This window comes from Onychostoma macrolepis, chromosome 23 (genome assembly GCF_012432095.1).
Source record: "Onychostoma macrolepis isolate SWU-2019 chromosome 23, ASM1243209v1, whole genome shotgun sequence".
Lineage (NCBI taxonomy): Eukaryota > Metazoa > Chordata > Actinopteri > Cypriniformes > Cyprinidae > Onychostoma > Onychostoma macrolepis.
The window spans coordinates 23,522,679-23,542,052 of record NC_081177.1 but is presented as its reverse complement, the minus strand read 5'-3'; the positions used below and the strand labels follow the sequence as shown (position 1 = coordinate 23,542,052).

The following is a 19,374-nucleotide window of genomic DNA, read 5'->3' as shown; positions in this document are numbered from 1 at the left end:
TGATGTTTTTTGAAGGACAGGGCTCTGACAGTGAGGTACATGCAGGCTTTATGCCGTCCGTCAGTCTGTCTGACTGCTGAGGTAAATAAACTCTCTGTTGCAAAATTAGTAAGCTGCCTGTCTACTGTCTACATAGGATGCTGCCTTCTGAGTTAGCATGAAATGGATCCTCATAAGAGATTTGTACAGCTCTACACTGGCTCCATGAGCCACAGAAATGTCACTTCTCAAGGGACGTGAAATGAGAGATGCAAATCACAATTGATTTCAGTAACGTTTTAGCATGTTGCAACTTAGCTACCAATATTGTAGCCTAACAAGCAAAAAATAAATAAAAATACATTGCACACACAAACACTGGGTAAAATGTAACATTTTGATTAATTAGTCTGTGCTGTTTTTTATTTAGACCATTTTCATTAGACAGAACTTATACATACATATATATATATATATATATATATATATATATATTACAAATGTTTATGTAAACCTTACATTTTTTTATTTTGTTGTATTTTACTTTTGTTTCTTAATTTTTGTTAGTTTTAAATGATTCTGACCTGTGACACTTTGAGCTGCATTTTATGTTTAAAAGGTGGCATACAAATAAATTGTGGTATTATTTTACTTTTATTTTGTTTATTTATTTTTATATAACATTTCTCTCCACTACAATTGCCAAATTGGATTTTTCCCTGCACAAAGCTTATATCAATCTATATTGGAAATGTCATATCCAGTATACATGCAGTTCTGCTTTCGGAAAGTAGGATATTATTTTTAGAATTTACAGTTTGTATATAATTTTAGCTAGTGTATATCCTTTTTTTAATTAGACCATTTTAATTGGACTAAGATTTTTATTACAATAGCTTTGCAAATATTAATTAATTTATTTTTATTTATATTCTTGTTGCTTTTTACTGTTGATATTTTTCTTATGTATTTTGTTAATTTTTTCCAGTATTTTTTTGAACTGCATTTTAAGTATGTGCTAAGGTGCAATATAAATAAATGTGTTTGTTTTTTCTAGTTGACGTTGTATCCACCACATTGGATTATTTTTTATTTTTTCACATAACCTATGACAATGTATTGCCTTATCCAAAAAGGATATATTGGCCATAATGAGGTGTTTTGGAAAGCAGCAAAGCTAAAATTGTACAGCACAAAGGGAAAGCCTTATTAAATCTCTGGTTACTGGTTTCATATTCAGAAAGCAGCAGGACATCTGCAAGACTTTTCTTGGGTTGTCTTGTTCTGTTGGCAAGACTTGTGACATTAATTTGATGGCTTCTGTGGGGATTTAAACAAATGTAAACCAATTCCATACTACTGATCAAATTTCCTCTGGATATAATCCTTTACTGTTCCGTCTCGCTATTTTACAAAGCTGGCATTGACTTTTTAAACTGTCATTCATCCTGCCTCTCACACACTTTTTTTCAGGTCGTGCCCTGTTGCGGTTGAACGGAGAGAAGCTGGAGAGGATGGGTATAATCCAAGAGACATTGAGACAGGAAGTCCTGCAGCAGGTCCTACAGCTACAGGTCAGAGAGGAAGTGCGTAACCTACAGCTGCTCAGCAGAGGTGAGAGGTCAACACCTGAAACACACACAACCTCATCTGCTCTTAAGTTAATCGTTATTACTAGAATCTCCCATGTGGACAGAGATTCATTCAAAGATTGTATGTAGCATAACCTCTTAACTTTAACCTCATAACTTCCCTAAAAAAATGATAATATATTTTATATATATGTGCTTTTTTATGTGCTTTTCTTTCTGCAGTGGAAAACAAAGAGTACAAACAAATTTACTGAATGTATATTATATTATATTATATTATATTATATTATATTATATTATATTATATTATATTATATTATATTATATTATATTATATTATATTATATTATATTATATTATATTATATCTGTCTTCTTGGGAATGAGAGTTGCAACTAACTTTTACAATAGCATGTTGCAACTTAACAATATTATAGCCTAATAAGCACAGAACACATAAACATATTGGGTCTTTTTTCCAATTAGACCATTTTAATTGGACTGAACAAGTTTTTGTTGTTGGTATTTTTAATTAATATTTAGCCATTATAATTTGTAATCATAATAGTAGTGGTTCTTGAATCTGATTGGCTGAGAGCCTTCGCCAGCCATGCGATATTCTAGTGATAACAGCACTCCAACCGTTTCACCATTTGCATCATTGTATTGTGGTAGTTCTCACAGCGAGTGTCATGGCAGACATCCAAATCCACTATAATTTTATAAATAATACTGTTTTTGTGTCACGGAATGTAGTTTAAAGAGTTTTTTTAGGCGAGAATGTACTTGTTTATACTTCAGATATGTGGTTTGTTAATAAAGATAATGTCTGTTTAAAAATTTGCTTCGACGTTTTCGGAGATGTGAGCTCCAGGGCGTCAGCTGGCCCCTCCTAACGATTTAAAGATTTTACTAAATCTATTTGTTAAAGGTCCCATGGCATGAAAATGTCACTTTATGAGGTTTTTTAACATTAATATGAGTTCCCCTAGCCTGCCTATGGTCCCCCAGTGGCTAGAAATGGCGATAGGTGTAAACCGAGCCCTGGGTATCCTGCTTCTCTTTTGAGAAAATGAAAGCTCAGATGGCCCAATCTGGAATCTTCCCTTTATGTCATCATACGGAGAAAGGTTACCTCCCCTTTCTCTGCTTTGCCCGCCCTTGAGAAAATGAGCTACTACCATGCGAGGCGAGCGCAATATTTTTTTTTCCTCGAGAGACATCATGGCTTGCAAACGAGCGAAGCATGTCAGTTGCTCAGTGTTTGGATGTACAAATGAACACCGAAGTATTTTTTTAGTTCCTTCATCCGAGCCTATGGCTAGCATTAGCTACATGATAATAACTGTAACAGCATACATAAACAAACCAACTAAAGTACCGTATCCAGACACAATATTTTAAACTAACCATTCGAGACGTCCTGCTGTAGCCGCTGAGTTGCAACCTTCTTCATCCGGTGCTTCTCCATCCGGATCAGATTCTGGGTCAAACTGAAAAGCTTGAACGACTGCGTGTCTATGAGCCATTGCGATACATCCACTGTCAACATTAGCGCATGGTAGTGCAAGCTGGTTAAGGCCACACACCCACCCTCCACCTTGCCCCACCTCTCTCGTCCTTAAAGCTACAGACACAGAAATGGCACGTCCTAAGGAAAGCTCATTGTGGGACTGGCTCATAGTGGCTGAAATTCTACACCAAGGCTGAATTTCGGGAAAGAGACTTCAGATACAGTACTAGGGACGACTTAGGCCTATATAAAAGCATCCAAAAAGCAGCATGTCATGGGACCTTTAATTAATAATGTTTTCAACTCAAAAGTAAATATTCACATAATGTAGTTTTTTAAATATATTTTATATTGTTATTTTGTAAATAAATTAATAAATAAAATCAAACTTACTAATGGCTTCCCCAATCTCATTTGCGTAAAAAGTTGTTGCGTGACAAATCTGCATTTTGACGGATAATAGTATGGAAGCAGAATAATGACAATAGTTTTTGAAACATAAAGCATGCTGAATTCCACAAATCGAAAAAAAAGATGCATTGCAATTAACAGTGCTTGCATTTTAATGCCTTGTATTTCCAGGGCTTGCATTTTTAGGTCCTGAAATTTAACATAGTTGTTTATTTAAGCTGTGAATATTTCAATTCAAAATATTTCACACACATTTTCATAATTAAAAATTCAACAATTCATATTCACCTTCCAGAATTCACTTCCAAAATATTCAATCTGTTTAAAAATACGATGTATAATATTCGACAGGCAAATTTCGATCACTTTATTTCACTTGCCAAATTCGCTGCCACAAATTCAGTGGTTAAAATTCGGCAGAAAATTCAGCGTTGCACATCCGGGAACCGCAGGAATATGCATGATCTCCAGCTGCTGTCAGCCGCTCACCAGCAGGTGGCGCAAGCGGCTGTTGATGAAGCAGGTCATTTGTGGATCAAGTCATTCATTTACAAAAACTGATTTGCAGAAATGGAGCAAGCGCTAGAAGTTTTGATTATCAGGGCCAGTATAAACATGTGGAAACACTGATTGTGTGTATGTTTAATTCAACATCTTCGCTGTTTCCCGTAGCCTACATATGAGCAGCTTTCTCTACCACAAAGGAGATTATAATGCTCTTTTACCCAATGCTGAAGTACAGAACTAACATTACATCTGAGGAAGACATATATTGCTTTCAGTTGTTTAGTTTCTGTAACTCTGTATCATGGCTTGTGTGACGCTGTGCTGTAATACTGGGGTTCCCCTCATACGTCACACTCCAGGATTCCCCAACGACGCGTAACGCGCCTCAGTGAACTAATACAGTGATGTAAGACCTCAGATCTCAGAATACATTGATGTTGCATTAAACATACACACAATTGATGATTATGCGAACTATATCGACAGTTAAGCAGGGGTGTGCTGAGGGTGCTGCAGCACCCCCTGTTTTTTTTTGTGGGCAACTGTTTAATTGTTGGGAATATAAAAAAAAAAATCGTAGTGTCTATTTAAGTGCAAATAGCCATGTTGTTGGAAGAGGCTATTTACACTAACTCCACCCACAAACGTATGATTGGGATAGTCAAATATGCAAAAGACGGTCGGGTCGTCAATTGTCAGATTCAGTGGTGCAGATGGTTAAGTGTGTGCTACCATTTTTTTGACACGATCGACCGGGGTTCGAATCTGCCTTTTGGCGAACTTTTTTTCTCCCTTGTTAAATTTCAAATGTAGGTATAGGTAGAGCTTTTCTCCCAATAAGGTGGCATCCATTTAATAATTTGAAATAAACTTTAAAAATTACACTCAATAAGTTATTGCATACTATTTTATAATGTATTACAATGCAGAGGTGCAGATAATTGCCACTATTTGCAATAAGTAATGTTTTTCTCTAATAATGTTTTTCGCCACAATTAATCATACCCTTTTATTCAATATTTGCAATAAGTAATTAGCAGGATCCTGCTATTTTAACATAGAATAAATAGAATCTAAAGCTATTTGCACTGTGTAAATAGCATATCACTAAAGAATACTGCTATTTTCACTTAGTGAGGTCAGGCATGCATCTCGCGATGATCGGTTCTGCGCAGATTTTGCTCATCTCCAACAAGCCTATTAAAAGACCAAACTCAGATCTTACTGATGATGCAAACAGATGAGGACATGAACGCAAGTTAAGGAACGCGCACGTTAAACATTTCCCATAAAGAAAACACTTAACGTGGTTTGTTGCCTCAGTGATAATAAATGATTAAATTCAGAATCTAATTAATAAAATATATTACTGTATATTATGTACATTTAAGCAGATGAGCCCAGAATATGAACCCACAACCAACAAGTTTCACCAAACCATTTTTTCTCCCATAGATAACCAAGCGCTATAGTTTTAGGTTTGATATTCACCTGCTGCTTTAGGGACCGTCTGCAAATTTACCTCACAGTACAAAACGAAGTAATAATTGATTAAATTATTTAAATTAAATTCCAATAATTTATTCAAATTAATGTTTACAGTAAATGAATAATTTACTCAAACTGTCTAAATATATATTTCCAATAACTCGCCTTAGACAATAATTTCCCTAAGTGTACACTACACAAATATGTTTAAGAAAAAAAATTACAGTAATTCACCAAAATGTTACTAGTGACCAGACTGACTTACTACAGTTGAAATTTTGCTATCATCTTCCTCACTGTACATACAGTATATAATTATTCTTAAGAAATTACTGTAATTCACAAAGTTTTTTTTTTTTTAAATAAATGAAGACAAAAACGTTCCTTTTCTGGTTGTCATACACTCATTAAGATACAATTTTCATATGCTCAAGCAGAACGTTAATGTTATCTTGCTAAAACTAGCTAAGGTAAACCCTCCTTCGAGTTACCCACCGTATTTATTTTTAAATATTTTATAAATCCCTCCATTGAATATTTAATTCCCATTTGGTGGCCTTTTGTGTCCAAAATTGTGCAAAAACATCGTGGGACATGGTTTTCACCAGTGTTGGGCTAGTTACTCAAAGAATGTAATATATTACTCATTACTAGTTACTCCTTTCAATATTGTTACTTTACTTATTACTTTCTGGCAACAGTAATTAGTTACACTACTAGTTACATTACTTTTCTTTCACACCCCACAGAAGTTGTAACTGTGTATCTTCCAGATAAAATTCTTCTAGAATGTTATTAACAACATATTTCTGCCTCATCATTTGACCAAAATCAACACTGGATCTCAGTCAGAAGTTATTACAAACACTCAATGATTGATAGTGACATTCAAGTAGAAGTGTTGTATTCATCTCATTAATTGTCATGTGTAGCTTGAAGCTAATTGCAATTTCTCCGTTACCCATATACGATTATATTTTGTTATGTATTCTATCAAATCACATAAGTTTGTAAGAAACTGTTTAATTTTCCAAAAAGATTTTTGTTTATAGTAATATAATGTACCACATGCTGATCAGAGGGATGTAATGCCAGAGTAAATAGCCACAACTTACACAACAGTGTTCAGATCATATTTTTTCCTGACAAAATCAATATAATGCAATATTTCTATCTGCTGAATGTAAGCTTTTCCATATTCCAAGATTGTCTGCTGCACTGGGGACATCACATGCATGTGCGAGTCATGAAAATTATGAAAATAAATCTAGGAATTATTTGATTGTTGGATTTTAAATCAGCGGGCGTTGAGTCATCAAAAGTAACTATATAACTAAGCTGTTTTATGGAAAGTAACTGTAATATTATTACTGAAATCATATTAGTAATTAGTTACACTACTAGTTACTGCAAAAAGTAATATTATTACAGTAACTAAGTTACTAGTAACTAGTTACTGCCCAACACTGGTTTTCACACTGTAGCTGTCATTGTAAGACAGTGAGCAACTCCGTTTGTTTGTCTGAGGGAGCAACAGTAACTAAGGGGGGCGGGGCTTACCTATAGGTCAATTGTGAATTGTACATAAAGTAAGGGAGATACTGGCAAAATTTCACAACTTACTACAACCTGTGGAACATGAAAACCCCTTTTGGTGAATTACTGAAGTTTTTAAAAATATATATATATGTGTGTACTGTACATACCGTAAGGGAGATATTGGCAAAATCTAACCTGTAGTAAGTCAGTTTTGTATCTAGCAACGTACTACAACCGTTGGAACAAAAAACCCTTTCCATGGATCTTTTATAAGTAAATAATTGTGTACTGTACATATATATAAATGGAGGTATTGTCAAAATCTCATCTGTAGTAAATCACTATGAGCAATACAAGCTTTACAATTTGACAGTGTGTTATTTTAAATGTTAAAAGTAATTTTAATTTAAATACATTGGACGGTTTAACCCAGTCAGTGGAATTGTCAGATGGCCTCTTGGGTGCGATAGTGTGTCAATGCTTTCTCCGGTTTACATTTGCAGCAGCAATACACCTAGGCGGTTTTGAACTAATTTTTTATGTCGATATAAAGTGGTTGCTTACTGTTAAAACTAATCGTGGTATTGAAATTTTTGTAGGACTGTCGACTCTATAGATCAGTGGTAAGGGAAAGCAACGAAAATGCAGCGCATTGCGTTCTTCTGACCTCATTTGCATGCCTGTATATAGTTCACATAATCATCAATAAAGTGTATTCTGAGATCTGAGGTCTTATATCACTGTATATTAGTTCACCGAGGCGCATTACACGTCGTTGGGGAATCCTGGAGTGTGACGTATGAGGGGAACCCCAGTATTACAGCACAGCGTCACACAAGCCATGATACAGAGTTACAGAAACTAAACAACCAAAAGCAATATATGTCTTCCTCAGATGTAATGTTAGTTCTGTACTTCAGCATTGGGTAAAAGAGCATTATAATCTCCTTTGTGGTAGAGAAAGCTGCTCATATGTAGGCTACGGGAAACAGCGAAGATGTTGAATTAAACATACAATCAGCGTTTCCACATGTTTATACTGGCCCCGATAATCAAAACTTCTACTTAGCGCTTGCTCCATTTCTGCAAATCAGTTTTTGTAAATGAATGACTTGATCCACATATGGCCTGCTTCATCAACAGCCGCTTGCGCCACCTGCTGGTGAGCGGCTGACAGCAGCTGGAGATCATGCATTGGTGCTCTACTGCTATTCCTGCGGTTCCCGGATGTGTAACGCTGAATTTTCTGCCGAATTTTAACCGCTGAATTTGTGGCAGCGAATTTGGAAAGTGAAATAAAATGACCGAAATTTGCCTGTCGAATATTATACATCGTATTTTTAAACAGATTGAATATTTTGGAAGTGAATTCTGGAAGGTGAATATGAATTATTTAATTTTTAATTATGAAAATGTGTGTGAAATATTTTGAATTGAAATATCACAGCTTAAATAAACAACTATGTTAAATTTCAGGACCTAAAAATGCAAGCTCTGGAAATGCAAGGCATTAAAATGCAAGCACTGTTAATTGCAATGCATCTTTTTTTTCGATTTGTGGAATTTAGCATACTTCATGTTTCAAAAACTATTGTCATTATTCTGCTTCCATATAATAGCATATGTTCAGAGGAATCTGAACCTAACCAAAATAAAATGATGCCGATGCTTGATGTCTATAATATAATATAATATAATATAATATAATATAATATAATATAATATAATATAATATAATATAATATAATATAATATAATATAATATAATATAATATAATATAATATAATATATCAACCAATTCAATTTAAGAACCAGAAATCACTGTTGAATATAATAAAACACACACACACACACATATAATTCTCTGCAAATATCTCTATGTTATGTCTTTTGGGGATACAAAAAGCTATATGTTTCTCTTTTTTTGAAGCTCACTTAAATACAACTTTCAAAGTTTCAAAGGACAACCCATAGTTGAAGACACAAAGTGTGAGGGTCTTCTCGGAGCAGACGCGTCCTCAGAACTCCCACCTCAGCAAGTGTCAAAGCCCAGTGTACCCCACATTAACAAGGAAAGGGAATTAGAGACCACTTAAACGCTGTGTCAGGGAATTCTACCAACAGCTTAGGGGGCAAATTTAATTTAACACTTCACCAAGTCCTGGTCTCCGTGCTTTGATAAAGGAATCTAATCGAGCCACCCAGAGGAAAATTCCTCACCTGAGGTTCAAACAGAGGACCTGGGTGAGGGTTCAAACAGGTGAAGGGTGTTCGAGAGAGGAGGACGGTCAAATAAAATTGCCGTCAATGCTGATTAGTTTGTTTCTGATAGTTGCCGTCGCCTGTCAGAGCGTGTTAAGTCTGGCTCCTGGAGACTGTTAGGCACGGCTGGAGGACACAGCTTATCTGAGTTTATTCTTAGATGCGTCTCTCAGCCAGCAGGGTTTCCGCTGGACGTCTAAACAGAGGCCGTCATATTTGATTCAGTTGGCATGAATGAAAATATGAAATATTGATTGGGTGAAAAACGAGAAAGCCAGTCTGACCCATAGAAGGCACAAAGGGCCACTTTTACTAACAGCTTGCGCAAACCGTCTCATGGCATTAAAATTTTACCGTCAGTTTTTACTAAAGACGCATAGTGACGAATTAACGTTGAAAAAGCTGGACACAGTTATTTTTGCGCCTGACCTTATTTAATGCATTTGTAGGAGTTTCCCTTCCAGACGCAACATTTATAGGAGAAGAGTATTCAAATGAATCACGCAATGCCATTATTTAACGCCAAAATAAAAACTATTAAACTATTTTGCGCTTGAAATGGCTGCAATTATTGTTCCTAGGAGGAGGCACAGCAGAGAACAGAGAGCAGTGAGAGGATTTTTTCACATGTATTAATTTATTTTTAATGCCAGAAGAACACATTATCCGAACATATCGTTTGCCAAGACATGTTATTTTTAACATTTTAACATGCGCTTGGTATATTGCGTTGGTCGATATGTAAATGAGATGTTGCGTCTGTGTTCTTTCATTTGCGTGTTGTTAATTATAATTATAATAATTCCTAACATTTATATAGCGCTTTTCTGGGCACTCAAAGCGCTTAACATAGAAGGGGGGAATCTCCTCAACCACCACCAGTGTGCAGCATATACCTGGATGATACGAAGGCAGCCATATTGCGCCACAATGCCCACCACATACCAGCTTATTGGTGGCGAGGAGACAGAGTGATTAAGCCAATCAGTGTGTGGGGATGATTAGGAGGCCATGATGATAGACAGAGGCCAATGGGTGAATTTGGCCAGGACACCGGGGTTATACCCCTACTCTTTTACGAAGGACAATCTGAGATTTTTAATGACCACAGAGAGTCAGGACCTTGGTTTAACGTCTCATCCGAAAGACGGTGCTTGTTGACAGTATAGTGTCCCCATCACTACACTGGGGCATTAGGACCCACACAGACCACAGGGTGAGCACCCCGTGCTGGTCTCATTAACACCTCTTCCAGGCAGCACCTGGTTTTCCCCAGAGGTCTCCCATCCAGGTACTAACCAGGCTCAACGCTATTTAGATTCAGTGGGCAACCAGTCTTGGGCTGCAGGGTGATATGGCAACTGGCTGTTAGTAAATCACCTGCATAAATTTCCACGGCCATCGCTGCTGTTTTGAAATTGCAGTCTCATGCTAATTTGCCCTGTTTAGTAAAACTGGCCCTTAATCTGTGTTTTGGATAAAGTTGATGTAGAAGAGCTGAAGTGGCGAGTGTTTTGGTGTTGATGAAAAAGGGTTTTGTGTGTCTGATTAACTTGGAAATTAAAGTAATAGTTCAACCAAAAATGTACATTCAGTCTTTCTGTCATCATTTACTCACCCTCATTACAAACCTGTTTGAGTTTCTTCTGTCAAATAAAAAATAAGTTCTGAAGAAACTTTATTGCACGATTACTGGCCATATTTGACAGCCACACCCACTGTGAATCATCATTGGTCCAAAATTCATCTTCACATAATTCTATTTAAACTTGTAATATGTTCTGATTGGTTGGCTTTTTGTCCCTCTTTTTTCTGCCAAATTTTTTTATTATTATGATAACCTATATCTGAGATGTGCATTTAGCTGATGCTCTTAATGTATTGATACTAGAAACCATGACATGAAAGAGACATAGCTGCACTACTGTTTAGAATTCTTTTTGGGGGGATTTGGAGGTTTGGTATTTTTTTAATGTTTTAAAAGAAATCTCTTATGCTCACCAAAGCTGTATTTCTTTGATCAAAATGCAAGTAATGTTTTCTTTTTTAATATATTTTAACATGTATTTTATTGCTGTGATGCAACGCTGAATTTTCAGCATCATTACTCCAATCTTCAGTGTTATATGATCCTTCTGAAATCATTCTAATATGATGATTTGCCGCTAAAGAAACATTTCTTATTATTATCAGTGTTGAGAACCGTTGTGCTATTTATACTTTTGTGGAAACTGGTATACTTTTTTTTTTAAACTATTTTTACGGTAACACTTTACAATAAGGTTCATTAGTTAAACATTAGTTAATGTATTAACTAACATGAACTAACCATGAGCAATACATTTGTTACTGTATTTACTAATCTTCGCTAACGTTAGTTAATAAAAATACAGATGTTCATTGTTAGTTCATGTTAGTTCACAGTGCATTAACTAATGTTAACAAGATTTTAATAATGTATTAGTAAATGTTGAAATTAACATTAACAAAGATTAATAAACCCTGTATAAGTGCAATTTATTATTAGTTAATGTTAACTAATGTAGTTAACTAATGAACCTTATTGTAAAGTGTTACCATTTTTACTCACTTTTATGAATTTAATACATCCTTGCCGAATAAAAGTATTAATTTATTACAACATTTTTTACTGATCTTAAAACTTGAACCATAGATGACATCATATACGCTTAAAATTGTATTTTAAAACTCTTAAATTATGTATCGTTCAGTTTTTAAATGATTTATTTAGGGACCTTTTTCCTTTACCAGTACAATAGAGATTTAACAGGAAAGTGGAGCGAGAGATGGTGGAATGGGTTCAGGACACGACCCAACTCTTTACGCCATGAATCCATGTCTGCTTTAACACAACAGCTACTTTTATGTCTTGTGCAACTCACGTACCAGTGCTCCAACAAATATGGTTTCATTTATCAGTACAAATATATCAGTGTAATAATTTACGATACACAGTATATCATTGAGGGTAATAGCTTTCTGTCTTCTGCCCAATAATTTAGCGTTGTCTATTAACAATCAGCTTGATACCCATCAGAGGATTTCTGGACTGGACTTCTCCTGCTCTGTTAAAGCTCATAACGCTCACACGAGTGATTCGGAGGTGTAGATTGACCTTTCAGTCCAATTGCTATCTGGTATTTATCCTCTGCAATGTTGCCTCTGTACTCTTCTAAATTGCTTTGTTCTTTTGGTTCCCAGTAAGGCTAAGTAATTCTGCCCTCTTCATCCCTCTCCGAACCCTCCTCCTTCCTCTCACCAAAGCAATTTAGCCGAGAGCGAGGCAGATTCTCCCATCGCTATAATTGCTGTTTCTACTGAAACACCAAACCTTATTACCTCTTCTCCAAATTACCACCCAATCGTCCAACTGTAATAGCCTTAAACATCTCACACAAATAGAAGAGAAAAACCTGTGATCCACTGCTTTGTCATAGCAAACAATGCAATCGTTTGTTCCAGTTAACAAAGCGAGTCGGTTGCATGGAAACATTCTTTTTTTAGCATCATTGTCATGTTTTGGACGTCAATCGCTCGTCACTCGAGCTCCACATGTGTATTTAAACACTAATCCTGTGTAGATGTTTTTCCTGAAAAGGATTCATACAAATGAATGCAAGATGTTTCAATGAATTTTTAACGTGCTTTGTAATGCACTTTGCTTGTGTGCTGTTTAGGAGGGTTGTAAAATTGAAAGGCTTTAGTGTTTGACAAAAGACATATCAAACCGAATATCAAATGTGAAATGGTTTTTTGTTAAACGAGACAGATTTGTGATTCTCAGAGAAATTATAAGTCTTCAACAAACCAATTAAATGTTGATGTAGCTAACGCTGTGAACCTGACGGAAAGTCTCTGAGACTCAGCTTCATTTAGAGCAGAGCGACCCACACAAACTCCCTGAGACATCCGCTAGCGTAATCAGCTTGTCTCCTCCATATGCCTGTTTCCATCAGGAGAGCATCCCGAGGCCCTTCCAAACATCTGCCACAACAAGCTACCCAATGCACATTTTTCATCATGTTTCTTTCTCATTTTTAGCTTTAAAGGAAATGTTCACCCAAAAATAAAACTCCTGTGTGGTTTCAGAATGCTGTGCTGGTAAATTTAGCATTCCTTAAAATTAACATAATTCGGACTGTTTTTGCAGAACAGAATAAATATATTTTACACAGTCTGTAGTGTTGACTGCATTTGTCAAACTCCATGTTACAAAAGATGTGATATTAGAAGATATCATAAAGATATTAATAAAAAAGATTAAATCATTGAAATGCAATAATACACACACACACATACACATTTTGTTCCAATAATTATGTTTATTTCATTTTTACTGGTAGAAAATAAAAGGCTTCTAACAGTATTTAGGCATGGTTTGACCTCCTGATGTCGATAATCAGCGTTTTCTAAAAGTCAAGCCTCTCCTTTCATTGAGCCCTTAGCGTTGACTATAAATTTCAGACCCTATTTTGTGTCTGTTTCATGGAAAGTTCCAGATGAAGGGCAAGGTTCAGCATGGGGAAAAACAAATCCTAAGTTTCCATATCCATTCATTATGTGCATGGAAAATGAAAAGAAACAGATGTGAGTATTTTTAGAAAGAAAAACATAATGAAAAATGTCTGTTCAATCAGAATGTACAGCTGCATGAAGCAGTAGCACATCAGATTAAAAGACATGTGAAATGTATCTTTGCATTATGAAATTTATACATCACACACACATATATATATATATATATATATACACACATACATATATATCTTGTTTTGTTACAGTCATTTTAACCCAGAGCAAATGTTCTTTTTCCCCGAAATGATAGTTAATGTTATTGCATCATTGCTTATAAATTTCTCGGTTACGCTTTATTTTAAGGTGTCCCTGATACAGTGTAATTATACATTTAAGTGCTGAGTAATATTAATTAACTACATGTACTTACTATATGATTAGGGTTTGGCTTAGGGTTACTTGCATGTAATTATGCATAATTAATAGTAATTATAATAGTAAGTACATGTAACGTATAACAAGGACACCTTAAAATAAAGTGTTACCAATTTCTCAATATACTATGTTATTATTACCAAATATAGAATTGAATCTTTTTTTCGATTTCTTTTCTTTCAATTAGCACAGGTTTTGTATTTCTTTTGGGACCTGATTGATTGTAGGCTTCATTGATCTGAGCTTATGCACCTCAGTTTTTGAGTGAACTTTGTCAGAATTACCCACCTCATAAGCTCAGATCAATGAAGCCTACAATCAATCAGTTCCCAAAAGAAATACAATACCTGTGCTAATTGAAAGAAAACAAAAAGATTAAATCTAAGATATGGTGATAATATAGCATAATGTGAGATATACAAGCTATTTTTTTAAAGACCAGTCATTTTTAATTGGGAACACCAAATTAGGTAAAGGATTTTCATTTCAAATTGGGTTGTCCTCCCTCTTTCCATTCTAAAAGTTTTTCATAGACGGACGTTTTTTCCCCTCACAGTAATCGGGTGTCTTCATCAGAGGCTGTGCAGCAGACGACACATATTCACCAATCATTCAGACTTTCACCAGCTTTAGCACGGTGTTATTTGATGGCACAAAGCACAAATCACGCCACCTGTTCCTTTCCTCAAATGCGTTTGTCTCTGATTGTCCATTGTCCTGCGATTTAAATTGTTCCTTCCATTGTTCTCTTATCTTTTCTTACTTTCATATTCATACGTTCTTTCTGGTCAGATTGAACTAGACTATCATTGATTGCCCGGGCCAGAAGAAACACGTCTCTAAATTGCAATCAGTGTTTTTTACAATCCCTACAAACTGATTGCATTACAAAAAAAATATATATATATATATAAAAAATCATGCAGTGTTTCCAGTAGACAGCCGGCTGCTACAGTTATAATGTATTCCGATATGATCTCATTTTGTCTAGTCCTTTTTGTTTCTGCCCTTGATGAAAAGATCCTTCTTGCATTTTTCTCAGATAACACTCTGCTGGTGACAGATAAGAAATATAGCACACCATGATGTTCTTGAGAGTTATGTTAATTGCTACCGCAAGACAAGCCCCACTCAAAGTCTCAAACAACATCTGGGCGGTCTGTCGCCGCAGCACTTCACGTATGAATGATGGTTGCTTCACATCTGAATCTTAAGAATGACTTGTTTCTGAAGCATTTTTTTGAGAAGTACACCCTAGTCAAATTCAATTTGAACAATATCCAAACCAGATTTTGACTATTTTCCAAAACCTGCTGAGATTAGTGCCTACATATGGCTATCCTCCTAACTGACTGGCTGTGTTGAAATCCAATAGACAGCAACTATGTGCATCACACAAATTATGAATGGAAGAAATTGCAATGCGTAATAGGCGACTGTACAAATGGGAGTCAGTTAAATATAAAATCAGTTAAATGAGACAAAAGACATTGTCATTTTAGCAAAAGAAGCAATACACATTGGTGTCAGGCACATATGTGAGGTAAAATACACCTTTAGAAAAAAGTGCATATAAAAGTGCAAATATGTACCTTTGAGTGCCCTCAAAGGTACATATTTGTATCTTATTTATCCCTAAAACTTGCATAATAGTAGCTTAAGGGTATATTACTACTCTTAGGTGCCAGTTTTAGGAGTAGATAAGGTACAAAATGGTCCTTGCAAGGGTACTGCCCTTAAACATCAAAAGTGTGTTATTGAAATAATTCTCTGAATAATTGAAATAATTGTTGTAATTTTGACAAATAGAAAAAGTACATAAGTTAGTACTAATAATATGTACATATTTGTACAAAAGTACATATTATTATTCCTATTGCACACAAACTTACCAGATCACTCAGTGCATGTTATGGAGTTTACTTACTTTTTATTTGTTTTTAACAACTTCTTTATTTGTGAAAAATAATAGGATCACAGAATTACAGTTGGTATCTGTTTATTTTTACAGATCAAGTTCTAATTATTTCTGATGAGATATTATGTAAAATAAATACTGTACATTTCATGATGTAAATTCTGCATGTGGTATTTACTTTCGGCCACCATGCTCAAGATATACTGGCATTATCGGCCCATCAGACTGGCAAAGTCAAATGATGTCAGCAAGCGAGGCTTAATCAGGTCATACTGTTTCAAAACTTTTGTAATTTCAATGATTTAATGCTAGGAGACATTGATCTAAAGATGAACTCATAAACCAGTGTCTAATGTGTGCTTTTAACATATATGAATTATTTGATTTAGAGTTTGGAAAAGCTCAGTTTCTCCCGTCACTTGTCTGCCTGTGGGCATAATTAAGAACTTACTTGCCTTGTAGATATCCTAAAATATTGCATACTCAAATATTGGGCAAAAAAGTTTCTTTTAATTAGAGCTCAAACTTTAACTGTACTTTTTTTGTATAAATGAAATTAGGATTGTGTACAAAGGAAGGCATCTATAAAGGCAGTATAATGTTGCTGCTGCCTTCAGATCTGAAGTGTGCACATGATACACATTTATGAGTGTTTTTAAAGCTCTGAATTTCTCCATGATAAGACGAGCATTAGAGGGGAGAACATGAAGGTACAGAGGGATCTAATAGATAAGAAGCTAAATCCATGGATAGTGAGTAAATGTCTAACAAGAGAGGTTCTGTGATGCACATCCCTTCTCCACATGTATTTCCTGCAATCACATGAATAATTTATGCTCTTTTTCATTCTCTTGTCTCTTTTCTCTCTTTACAGCTTCCTTCGGCAACATTTCATAGCTCGTCTATACTTTTGGCAGCTCTCTCGACTTCCCGGCAGATACGGGAGGACTTGTTCCAAATGGCTACAGATAGAGAGAGAGAGAGAGAATCTGCCTGTGGACTGTTAACTCAACACCAATTTTAACAGACAGGACCGTCTTTTCATGCAAATCTGAATGGGACTCAAAAGGACAAAGTCGGACTCTAAAACTGTAATATAGTGAAAAGATTCAAGTCTCACCTCATCTCTACAAAACCTAGAGCACCAACCAGAGCTCTGTCAGACAATAGTGAGCATACGGATTGGATCAAGACGTTGACTTTCAAGAAGTTGACTCCAAATCTGAAGTTGAACATTGATCTCAGATCATGTTAAGGAGCGATTCATCTCATCTAGTGTTGGGATGTCTGACAGACCCAGCATCACTCGCTCAACATGGACGTAGATGCAATGCTGAAGAAATCCTGTGTGGGAACAGACAATTCCTTCTCCTACCTCTCACGATAGATTGTATCATTTCATTTGCAGAGAAATAGATATAGAGTAAGGCATGAAGTTTGATTATCCAATATATTCCCATTCAAGCTAAAGGGATGTTCACACTGACAAAAACAACAACTACATGATTTGAAACTGGACAATTTGTTTAAAAATGATCAATGAATGTTAATAACATCAGATGCACACACCTAAAAACCAACCATCGTTTTGCTTTTCTTCTCAGGACGTTCAAGAGCTTTGTACATTGTTCCTGCTGTTTCCTTCATAAGTTGCATTCCTTTTAAACTCTTGCACACAATGTAGCAGGTTTTCTCCTAATATACAAAGAATATATCAGAATATGAATATACCTTTACTCTTGGAGTTAGAGTATGTGTCTAGATCCAGTTGTTCCAGTTGTCCAAGCAATAATGTAAAGAGGTGCCACAGGTCTGCATGGCTAGACCGGTTAGAGACCGTTTTTAAATCAGCTTACACCTTACAGTCACAAAATGTAGGTCTGCTACATACTCTACGCAAGCAAACGCTTCTAGGTTCTACATCAATTTGGAGTTGCATTGCAAGATTTATAACACACTTCAAGTACAGTCAGTTTTCTCTTTGAGGTCAACTATTGTGATGGCAGAGCAGCAGATTGAAGAGAACACCAAATAGTTGTTCGTTTTCATTGGATCAGTGTGTTTAATGTTGGTGTTTGTTGGGTCAGTGTGGACATGGCAGTTGTGTTTCTCAACTTAATAAATCCAAAAGCTAACTTTACATATTTGAAATGTTGCTGGCTGTGTGAACTAGGCTTTTGAGTAATGAGGTTTGTTATCTCCAAGAACGCAAGAAGGCATGTTAAAGGTATGTACTGTAGAGAGACAGTTTGTTTCCTCTAGTGTGATTAAAGGAGCTTTTGCAGGAGAATATAATTCTTTCCATATTGTGATTTTGACTTTATTAGTGCTGATGAATCCTGAACGCTCCAGCACTCAACTACACTGTGATGCAGTGGCATGTTTAAGGAAGGTTGAATGTTAGTCTGAGTTACTGTAAAATCTCATTTTTACAAAGCAGCTGGAGTCTCAGTGTGACACCAGTCATCGTTCAACGCTTTTACACAATGTACTCAAAGCTGACAGAAATTTGGCCCTGTGACACAAACCAATTCAGTCCATCCAGGTTATAAGTGTTTATATGAAACTGACAGGCTGGAATTCTCTCTGAAATTCATGTGACGTAATGATAGATGGGTTTCCAGAGCATTTCGCTGACACGCTTGCATTTTTTCTCCCCAGACATGCAATGGGTTTTTTCTTTAAAATCTAGTTATGCAAAAATGCGAGGGAAATGAACATTGGTTATGTAATGACTTGCTACCAATATGATTATATAAGACATGGTGTGGCAAAGACAGCTGTATGCGTGTGTTTTGGAATAAAGTTTTCAAAATACGGATTTCTCATATGTGAAGTTTGTCTTTCACTATTGTTTGAAACAATTATGGTATAGTGGAATAAATGCAAAGTAAAGAACATTTATTAAAATTGCCCAAACCACCCAAATTTGTCAGATTTATCTACACTCTCAGAAATAAAGGTACAAAAGCTGTCACTGGGGCGGTATCTTTTCAAAAGGTACATGTTTGTACCTAAAAGGTCCATTTTGGTACCTTAAAGATACATATTAGTACTTAAAGTGTACATATTTGAACTTAATAGGTACAAAAGTGTACCTTTTGAAAAGGTACTGCCCCAGTGACAGCTTTTGTACCTAAAATAAGCCTTTTGGAAAAATTTGTCTTTTGGAATGTTTTTGGATTTTTTCCCCT

At 35.6% G+C, this 19,374-nt stretch overlaps 1 protein-coding gene across 3 annotated transcripts in view; it reads left to right on the top strand.

Annotated features, from left to right (window-relative positions):
• Window positions 1–19,045, top strand: part of samd10b (sterile alpha motif domain containing 10b) — a 98,066-nt gene extending 79,021 nt beyond the window's left edge. For all 3 annotated transcript variants that reach the window (XM_058762317.1, XM_058762318.1, XM_058762316.1), the window contains 2 exons: window positions 1,453–1,593; window positions 17,055–19,045. In XM_058762317.1, coding sequence (XP_058618300.1) covers window positions 1,453–1,593; window positions 17,055–17,077 — 164 coding nt within the window. In that variant the 3' untranslated portion in view covers window positions 17,078–19,045. The remainder of the gene's footprint in view (window positions 1–1,452; window positions 1,594–17,054) is intronic.
• The last annotated feature ends 329 nt before the right edge of the window (window positions 19,046–19,374 follow it).